This window comes from Helianthus annuus, chromosome 12, assembly GCF_002127325.2.
Source record: "Helianthus annuus cultivar XRQ/B chromosome 12, HanXRQr2.0-SUNRISE, whole genome shotgun sequence".
In the NCBI taxonomy this organism is placed as follows: Eukaryota; Viridiplantae; Streptophyta; class Magnoliopsida; order Asterales; family Asteraceae; genus Helianthus; species Helianthus annuus.
This window is the reverse complement of record NC_035444.2, coordinates 36,993,123-37,003,481: the sequence shown is the minus strand read 5'-3', so window position 1 is coordinate 37,003,481 and position 10,359 is coordinate 36,993,123. Positions and strand designations below refer to the sequence as shown.

Below are 10,359 nucleotides of genomic sequence, written 5' to 3'. Positions count from 1 at the left end.
AACTAATCCGGGAATTAATGTGATACCGCGGGTTTATGGCTGTTTTGTCAAAAAGGGTTTATGTGGTGATATTTTAGGTGATGGATTAGTTTAGCTACATGCTAGCTTTATACACGTACTAGGTTATATCCCGTGAGCTTCACGGGTTATGGGTTGTGTTAAAAAAATATATATCTATAAAAGTATTTTTTTTGTATGATTTATAACCTGATATATCTCCATGCTAAGACCCATATTTGACAAACCTTACCAAAAAGAAAGAAAAAAACAAAACAGAAATTAAATTACTTAGGGCATTTACTTCAATATGGCAATAAGTAATAGAAATTGCATGGGTTACGCAACATCAAATACTTGTATATATAATTTATAAGTTTGTTATATAATATTTTTTGTAACTAACTTTTTTTAATTAAGAAATAGAGTACAAAAGGGTGAAGATTATTAATAGAGTAAATGTAACCAAATAACACCTTTAGAGTATTGTCAAACAAATATATAGAGAGAGGGATGATGAACATGGTAATTAAGAATCTTTATAATGTCTAAATAACAATAATCAGTTTGAAATAAACTATTTATAATTAAGAAAGCTCAAACACCCCATAGAAAGTTGATAGAATATCTTGAATTCATCATAATATACAACAGAATTTACACATGAAAGTCCATAGCTATTAGCCTTCCATTACATGTTTTCGTATCTATCCAACAAATATATGAATTTATAAGCTTGCCAATCCCTTTAGATTCATTCAACACCTCTGAACCGATACCAAAACCAACAATGGGTTATATTGACTTGGTAATTTAGGATCATTTCATTATTAGTAACGTTGTAATTTTGTGGCTTCAACAAAATTTGATCGACACTTTGATACGAATGTTGGGTTTGACTAAAAAGTCAAAGTTTACATCTTTTATGGAATTAGGTTTATATAAGAATTCCTGATCATTGATCCAAAAAAGGGCTTCCTTTTTAGCAAGAACAAAAAGCCACCTACCAAGGAATGTAATAAGAAGCCAAGACCTTGACTATTCATTCGGATGGGAATCTTAAAAGTAGATAACCTGAAATAACCCCAGCTACATTAAATTAAAAACAAAATGAAACATAACGCTGCATTAATCACTTGTAAAAAATAATTACGAAATGTGTATGATAGTAAAAAAATAAATAAATCTCAGTGGAAGAACTAAGTGATTGAGCATTCATTATATTCTGGTAAGACTAAACCCGCGTAGGGAGAACATTTATTATAAAAACTCGATACGGTTCAGCCGGGGATGTTGCACGTGTACATTTGCAACTTGACTTCTTACCGGTATAGTGTCCAATTTAGATGGCTAATAGACCTAAGAAATAATCAAATAAGGACTGCAATAGCACCTTTGCCGTCTCTTATGTGGCGTTTTATTAGACGGCCATCTCCTAGTACATCCCGTACCTGTAAAACGATATACAAGTGGAAATATACCAGAATTAGCGTTCAAATGAAAAGATGCATGCTTCCAACTAAGAAAGAAAAAAACATTTGCGGACTTGAATAAAATGGATAAGGTCCACTTCAAAGTGAACTTCTTCGATACCTTATACATAAGGTATCAGAGGGGTTTGACTTAAGTACTGACTTGTTACATAAATCACTGCTTTCTCTCCCGTGACATTGTTCCGATACCCATTTCAAGACCTTTAGGTACCTAACATAGCAATATGAAGAACACCGTAATGGCTATGAGTGGGATTTTAATGGCTTGTTAATTCAATTTGATGCAACAGGTAGGCTAAAGTCGTATGAAATGCATGTGAGAAAGGACTTGATTCCTTAATGTAAAGGCATCCAGATAAGCAAGTAAAGAACAAACCTCACTGATGTTAAGAATATTCATAAGCTGATTTCGGTAATCCAATGCATTATCCGGCTCAATCTCCTGGCTAACAATGGACATTACAGAAGGAAGAAACCCCTGAAACCTCATATCTGCAGTCATTGTAACAAAAATCAGCCACTCAAATACTAACCATTCACAGGCTCAACATTATAAGCTTACCATTAATAACGGATAAAAGAATCCACTCACACTGCCACAGAAACTCATAATGTAGACTCCGAGTCATTAAACAAAAGTACCAGTTTGATCTTTCTTTGATAAATAATCTTAAGAAATCAGTTGGAAACTTGCAGGCCAAACACCACCCACTTTATCCTCATTGAAAATCACCCACTTCCTTCTTTTGTACATATATGCAACATAGTGCCCACATTGGGTTAAGGTTCCCATGTGACTCACCAGCCCAATCTTACTATTCTCCATCTAATCTTTCTAAAAGTATATACAAAATAAGTATGAAAAACTAATGCCCATCTCCATCAGATAAAAAAAGAGCAATGTTTAAAAAACTGGTTTTTAAATCGTACCGGGTTAGACTCAGAAATGGTTTAACCTTGTGGTTAAAAAAGCGCGCTTAAAGCGAGCGTGAAGCGCTGGAAAAAACGCTTTTTTTGGGTCTGAAGCGTTACATTACGTGAAGCGAGCTTTAAGCGGCGAAGCGATGAAGTTGTGAAGCGACACTCCAGCCAATCAGATCACCATTTGGGCCATTTTTTAAGCCCAACAGTCTTTACAAGGTACATATCGACCTTATATCGACGATATAGCGACTTTGTGAAATCCGGCGACAAATTCCGGCGACGGAGTTGCTTTCAGCCGGAAACCAGGAAGAAGGGGAAGAAGAAGAAGAAGAGAGATGCTGAGAGCGGCTACGTATCTGTCTTTTAGGCTTTTAGGGTTTTTATAAGTTAAGGTTTTTAAACATTTAACCCCTCTATCTTTCATTAGTTTACATTCAGTCCCTGAAACTTCTAACTTTTTACTTAAAAAGTGTAAAGATAGTTTGTCTATTTAAAAATTTAACTCCCTCTATCTTCAGTAGTTTACATTTGGTCCTTAAACTTTTTAATTTATGCATAAAAGTACAAATTAACATTATAAAATACATATATATAATATGGATAGCTATTTTTTATACATATATATAAAATTAACATTATATATAATTATATATAATATGGAGCGCTTCGTATATGTGAAGCTCTCGCTTCGCGCTTGAAGCTTCGCTTAAAGCTTTTGGAACCAAAACGCTTCGGAGCGCTTCGCGCTTTTTTAAACCAAGGTTTAACCGGGTTATACCGGATGGTTCGACCGGGTTGACTAATTTACCCAATAAATCCATAAAATACAATTTTTACTCAAGAAATAATCCAAAACTACCTATTTTTATAATAAAAAATATTCTAAAGTTAATCTATAATAAAAAAATCATCACAAATTTCACTATTTATACCTTTTTTTGGGCGCTAAGTTTTACTAAGAAGGTAATTCGACACATTTTTTTGGCCCATGAAAGATTAAAATTCCAAATTTTAACCTTTGACCCGATATCGGTATACCGGTTTAACCGAATTTACCTGCGGTACAACTTCTGTCGTTCTGATAAGGGCCCGATTAAAGTTTATACGAGAAGAAGGAAACGGGCCACAGCTGCCCATATGGAAAAACTGAATTATGTTTTTGGGCTTAAGCTGGATCCACTTGGTCAGGGAGTTGGCAGTAATTGGAAGAGTGGGGAGCAGTTACTATGCCTATTATTAGCGAGAAAATGAAGGGTTGAAGAGCTGTTCCTATGCCTACTTTATGGAGCAGTTTCTAAGTGTCATGTCTATTAAAGCAGGCTTTTTATTTTCAAGTGGTTCATCCTTGTTTTTCATTATCAAAGTATTGTGTATTTGGAGACATTGCCCCTCTAGAATCGGGCTGTTTACTTCAGTTCAAATAAAGTTTCCTGTTTGAATTATAGATCTTATCATTTGGTTCCATTGCCGGGAAACGAAAGATGGTTCAAACCCGGAGCACTTCTGATGGCAGCAGCTCAAACCCAGACCAAATTGCTGCTCAACTGGCTGCCATTGCTGCAAAATTAGAGTCCATTGATTCAATGAAGGAAGACATTGCAGCCTTGAAAGGAGACCGGTCTAAAGGCAGTATCTTTGATGAAGGGGAGAGCTCGTGGAAGGGACGAGTCGGATACAAACCCTACAACAAAATTGATTTTCCTATTTTTAATGGAGGGGATCCATGTGGGTGGGTATTAAAGGCTGAAAAATATTTTCGGTATTATAAGATACCAGATGAGGAGAAGGTAGAAATAGCATCTATGCACCTAGAGGGAGATGCCTTAGACCTCTATTCCTGGCTTTCGGATGATCATACTTTGACTTTCTGGGAAGAGTTAGTGCAAACCTTCACCAAAAACTTCGGTCCAGCCGAGTTTCAAAATCCAGATGAATACCTGTGCAGTATAAAACAAACTGCATCGGTACAGGAATACCGTCAAGAATTTGCCAGGCGATCTTCACGGGTTTCAAACTGGCCAGACCACTGTTTCTTAGGGGTTAACGGGTTGAAGGAAGAATTAAAGGCTGATGTGAGAATACACAAACCACGTACCGTTTACAACGCTATGAGTCTTGCTTTGGAATTTGAGTCTAAATCAAACAAGCATCGACCCGGAAAGAGTTCTATTGGGGAACCAAATTCCAAACCACCACCACTTGATTCTAAAACCATTACCTCTTACAACTCTCAACCCTCTAACCAACCAAAAACTCCATTTAGAATTTCAGACACCGAAAAACAAAATCGTTATTTAAGGGGTGAATGCTTCAGGTGTGGGGAGAAATATGGTCCAGGACATAGATGTAAAGCGGGTACACTAAAAATGTTAGAAGCCGAAGAGGACTTAGTGGAGCAGCAAGAAACTGAAATAACTAATTCTGATGAGACACAAGAGGAGACAACAGAGATCAGTTTACATGCTATCCTCGGGAAATCGCATCCAACAACGATGAAAGTCCATGGTATGTTGAATTTTGCAGAGGTTTTAATTTTAATTGATGGGGGTTCCACCCATAATTTTATCTCAGATTGTTTGGTGAAAGAGCTAAAACTTGAGACCCAACCGATACCACCTTTCGGGGTTCAAATCGGTATTGGTGATGTAATCCGATGTGATCAGATTTGCAAAAGTCTTTCTGTACAGGTTAATGATTTGAAGATTATTCAAGACTTTCACCCTTTTTCAATTGGAGGGGCTGATTTAGTTTTGGGCATTCAGTGGCTAGCTACCTTGAATACGGTTCAAGCAAATTGGAAAGAATTATTTATGATTTTCACTATTGATGGTAAACGATACAAGCTGAAAGGTATCGAAACGGGACCCCAAAAATCATCTAGTTTCCAACACTTGGCTATTGAACCAGTAAGCAACCCACAAATTCCAACTCCACTACAACCTATTATCAACCAATACTCCACTGGTTTTGATGAACCCAAAACCCTACCACCTGTTAGAACCCAAACCCACTCAATCCACCTAATTCCCAACGCACCACCACCCAATATCCGACCCTACCGATACCCTCATTCGCAAAAAACCGAAATAGAGAAACAAGTCAACCAACTTTTGACAGCCGGGTTTATTCAATCAAGTACTAGCCCATTTTCGAGTCCGGTCTTGTTAGTAAAAAAGAAAGATAATACATGGAGAATGTGTGTCGATTATCGAGCCCTTAACAAGATAACGGTAGCCGACAAGTACCCCATTCCGAATATCGACGAGTTACTGGATGAATTGTATGGTGCAACGGTATTTTCTAAACTTGATTTACGATCTGGGTATTACCAAATTAGAGTGACTGCTCAAGATGTTGCAAAAACGGCTTTTCGTACTCATTCGGGGCATTACGAGTTCAAGGTTATGCCGTTTGGGTTGACGAATGCGCCTTCCACTTTTCAAGCTATTATGAACGATTTATTTCGTCCCTTTTTACGTCGCTTCATACTTGTATTTTTTGACGATATCTTGATTTACAGCCATACCATGGAGCAACACCGATCTCATTTGGAACAGGCCTTAAAGTTACTATACGACAATCAATTTTTCGCTAAGATGTCGAAGTGTTGTTTCGGGCAGCCACAAGTGGTGTTTCTCGGGCATGTGGTTAATTCGAAAGGTGTTAAAGTTGAAGACGAAAAGATTTCAGCAGTGCAATCTTGGCCAATACCTTCAACAGTCAAGGAAGTAAGAGGGTTCCTTGGTCTAACGGGATACTATAGACGTTTCGTTAGGAACTATGGCTTGATAGCACGACCCCTCACAGCGTTGACTAAGAAAGATGGTTTTGTGTGGTCAAAAGAAGCCCTAAATTCCTTTAATGAATTAAAAGAAGCATTGTTGTCCACACCTGTTTTGAGGTTACCCGACTTCTCACAACCATTTGTCGTCGAATGTGACGCTTCTTCTGATGGTGTAGGGGCTATATTGTCTCAAGCAGATCACCCCGTGGCCTATTTTAGCAAGGGATTTTCTCCTGCTAATCGATGCAAATCAGCTTATGACCGGGAGCTGTTGGCTTTAGTATTGGCGGTACAAAAGTGGAGTCATTACCTGCTTGGTCGACATTTTCTCATCCGTACCGATCATTACACCTTGAAGTTCTTACTTGAGCAGCGAATTACAACTACCGAGCAGCAGCGTTTACTATTGAAACTTATGCCTTATGACTTCTCGATTATTCACAAAGCAGGGAAAGAGAATAGAGGAGCGGATGCCTTATCTCGCCGACCCCATTCTGGTGAGTTATTGACACTAATGGTACCCTATTGTGTAGAGGTGGCTGGCATCAAACTGGGACTCCAAAATGACCCAGTTACCAGCAATATAGTCAACAAACTACAAGCTGATCCATCATCGGTTGCTGGCTTCTCCATCATTGATCAGTTTTTATTCTACAAAGGACGCTTAGTGATACCAGAGATACCTGATCTCAAGCAGAAGTTGTTACAGGAGGCACATGACACCCCGATTGGAGGTCATGGGGGATTTTTAAAGACTCTTAAGCGTATTTCAGCCAGGTACTTTTGGCCTAAACTGAAACAAGATGTTCGAAATTTTGTGCAACAATGTGTAATCTGTCAACAACAGAAATACCAAACATTGTCTCCTGCTGGACTACTTCAGCCCTTACCCATTCCCAATCAGATTTGGGAAGACCTCTCAATGGACTTTATAGTCGGTTTACCTCCTTCAGGTCGTTATGATACTATTTTAGTGGTGGTCGATCGTTTGAGCAAATATGCTCATTTTCTTTGCCTCTCGCATCCTTTCACTGCAAAAGGGGTGGCTGCAATTTTTTGTAAAGAGATAATTCGGTTGCATGGTTTTCCACGATCCATTGTATCTGACCGGGACGTGATTTTTCTCAGCCATTTTTGGCAGGAATTATTTCGTTTGAGCCAAACTAAGCTCCAATTGAGTACAAGTTACCATCCCCAAACGGATGGGCAAACCGAAGTTCTGAACCGTTGTCTTGAAGCCTATTTACGGTGTTTTGCTAGTGAACAACCTACCAAATGGACTACTTATTTACCATGGGCTGAATATTCGCATAACACCGGGTATCATACCGCAACAAGCACCACTCCTTTCACCGTCGTCTATGGCAGGGAGCCCCCTTGTTTATTCCCTTATGTGATGGGGGAGACTAAAAATCCAGAATTGGAGCAGCAGTTAATAGACCGGGATGATATGCTAAGGCTTCTTAGAAACAATCTAAAAAAGGCCCAAGATCGGATGAAGAATCAAGCCAACCACAAACGACGAGATCTGACATTTCAGGTTGGTGATTTTGTTTTCCTAAAAATTCAACCCTATCGTCAGAAGAGTTTAGCCAAACATCGTTATGAAAAACTTTCTCCACGCTTTTTCGGTCCATATCGTATTAAACGGGCAGTGGGTCCTGTTGTATATGAACTGGAACTTCCACCTACTGCTAGAATTCACCCAGTGTTCCATGTGTCCATGCTTAAACCCGCCCATGGATCGTTCTCTTCTGAGCAGCAACCTCCATTACCCATCACTAAAGATTGGGAAATTGACTTGCAACCAAATTATATTATAGCTCATCGTTGGGTTTCCGAAGCTGACCATTTGGTTCTAGAATTGCTGGTATCTTGGTGTAATCGCCCAGTGGAAGAAGCAACCTGGGAATCCTATGATCTATTGGCAGAACAATTCTCGACATTCCGCCTTGAGGACAAGGCGTTTTACCGAGAGGGAAGTAATGATAAGGGCCCAATTAAAGTTTATACGAGAAGAAGGAAACGGGCCACAGCTGCCCATATGGAAAAACTGAATTATGTTTTTGGGCTTAAGCTGGATCCACTTGGTCAGGGAGTTGGCAGTAAATTGGAAGAGTGGGGAGCAGTTACTATGCCTATTATTAGCGAGAAAATGAAGGGTTGAAGAGTTGTTCCTATGCCTACTTTATGGAGCAGTTTCTAAGTGTCATGTCTATTAAAGCAGGCTTTTTATTTTCAAGTGGTTCATCCTTGTTTTTCATTATCAAAGTATTGTGTATTTGGAGACATTGCCCCTCTCGAATCGGGCTGTTTACTTCAGTTCAAATAAAGTTTCCTGTTTGAATTATAGATCTTATCACGTTCCCTCAATTTACCGGCATGATTCGTGCCGACCAAGATTCTGGCATCCGGTTTAACTGGTTCAACCGGCCGGTATAAACCGGTTTTTAAAACATTGAAAAAGAGTAACATACGTGATGTGGTTAGTATTTCAGGCATGGTTGTAAAAGTCCCGACTAGGCTCCGAGTACTCCCCGAGTACTCGCTACAAGGTAGGTTGCCGAAGCACGAGTACTCTTCTCCCAGGCCAATTACTCCCCGAGTACTCCCGAATACTCCCGAGTACCTCCCGAGTACTCCCGAATCCGACTAGGGAGCGCCTAGCGACTTTTGCAACCATGATTTCAGGTGCCACCAAAGAATTCCGGCTACTCACTGCACAAGATGTGGTTAGTATTTCAACAATACCTTTTTCTTACGAAGTTTTTATAAAAATACATACATAGACGCCATGATGGAATGCTTATCATTACCTTGCATCGATTGTCTCAAGCAGTTTATTCTTTTTACTCAGAACCTGAGAGATCAAAATAAAAGAAAAATGTATCACACAACAAAGTAATACAGTAAACTTTTGATTCTTATTTAAAACGTACAACATGGAAAAATACACCATGCATACATGAATCTTTGCGACCGTTTGGGGATCTAGAAATCACGTCACAGTACTCCAGAGCAGTCTAAAACCAGGACCCGCATTGATTATATACATTTGATGGAGTGTCTGAACAGATAAAGAGTTAGTCATAAATATAAACAGAACATGATAAACTTTCATTTGCAAACCAATTAATCTTACTTCTGGATAATTGTCTCCATCAATTTTCTATAGCCGCGAGTTACGAGTTCACGAGCACTCTTACCAAAGTTCTTCAGCCCCTGAAATATTCAAAATGGAAATAAGATGTAAATATTGATCATTGATAATGCATACATTAGGATCCATGGTTGTAACTTGCATGAGGAGTTTATTAGGATCAACCTTCTTTATCCACTCCATGAATACCATGAGGATAATACTTCAATACTTCATTCAACTCAGGAAAATCAAAGTTCTGACTATATTAGATCTAGCAAAAGAAATATTAATTTTCATGCTAGATCACAAACACATAGAAGTTTAGAAAACGCATACAAAATTGTATATAATTAAATCACCTCGATAATCATGTCAGCGCCAAATTCCTTTCTCCATTGAATCATATCAACCCACATTATCTTTGCCTTTTCGATGTCAAATTTCCGAGCTTTTAGAAACCTCAACATCACGATCATTTACCTTCTGTTAAATGTCGATAGAACTATTGAAGCCTTGATGAAAAAACCCTAGCCGCCACCTCCCTTTCCCTCTTTTTAACAGATTTCAAAACATGTTACATGTTAATAAGTAGAGGGACTCATTTTGTAATAAATGATAAGTCAAGGATTAGATTGTAAAGAGTTAGTTAGTCATTTGTGATACTGTTAAATAGTTAGTAACGATTTGTAACAGATCATCTTGATAATGAATTGATTTCGATTTCCCTCTTTACGATTCTCTTCAGTTTTTATCATAACATTGGTATCAAAGCTACCGATTCTCATCGGAGCTCGTTTTTTTTTTCGTTCAAACTCTGATCATCGTTCCGACCAATCGATTATTGTTGATCGATTCCTTCAATTCCGTTCAATTCTACTCTGGATTAATCATCGTTCGAGCAATTCCTTCATTCAATTGTCCGTTTGAATTCTAATTCGTTGTAGCTGATTGATCATCGCCTGTGTAGATTTAACTGGAGTCTCCCCCTTTGTCGGGCTCAAGGACAAGGGCTTTGTCGT

At 38.6% G+C, this 10,359-nt stretch overlaps 1 protein-coding gene and 1 long non-coding RNA gene across 9 annotated transcripts; both read right to left on the bottom strand.

Moving 5' to 3' along the window:
- Positions 1–608: 608 nt before the first annotated feature.
- Positions 609–2,727, bottom strand: LOC110894720 (cyclin-D3-1). Of its 8 annotated transcripts, none has more exons than XR_002566629.2 (5): positions 2,053–2,294; positions 1,867–1,982; positions 1,591–1,701; positions 1,391–1,448; positions 609–1,086 (listed from the first exon to the last, which is right to left on the bottom strand). XR_002566629.2 is itself a non-coding variant. In XM_022141953.2 (4 exons), the coding sequence occupies exons 1-4, from the start codon at positions 2,117–2,119 to the stop codon at positions 1,040–1,042; spliced, it is 258 nt and encodes an 85-aa protein (XP_021997645.1). In that variant the 5' UTR covers positions 2,120–2,727; the 3' UTR covers positions 609–1,039. The 8 variants fall into 8 exon arrangements, 4 of the variants coding, with proteins under 4 accessions (XP_021997645.1, XP_021997643.1, XP_021997644.1 ...); XR_002566628.2 differs by having other exon boundaries at positions 609–1,071; XM_022141953.2 differs by lacking the exon at positions 1,591–1,701 and having other exon boundaries at positions 2,083–2,727.
- Positions 2,728–8,913: 6,186 nt separating this feature from the next.
- On the bottom strand, positions 8,914–9,417 carry LOC110896622. The gene is made up of 3 exons (XR_002568035.2): positions 9,341–9,417; positions 9,164–9,265; positions 8,914–9,058 (listed from the first exon to the last, which is right to left on the bottom strand). It is a non-coding gene; the product is annotated as an uncharacterized LOC110896622 (long non-coding RNA).
- Positions 9,418–10,359: the final 942 nt, after the last annotated feature.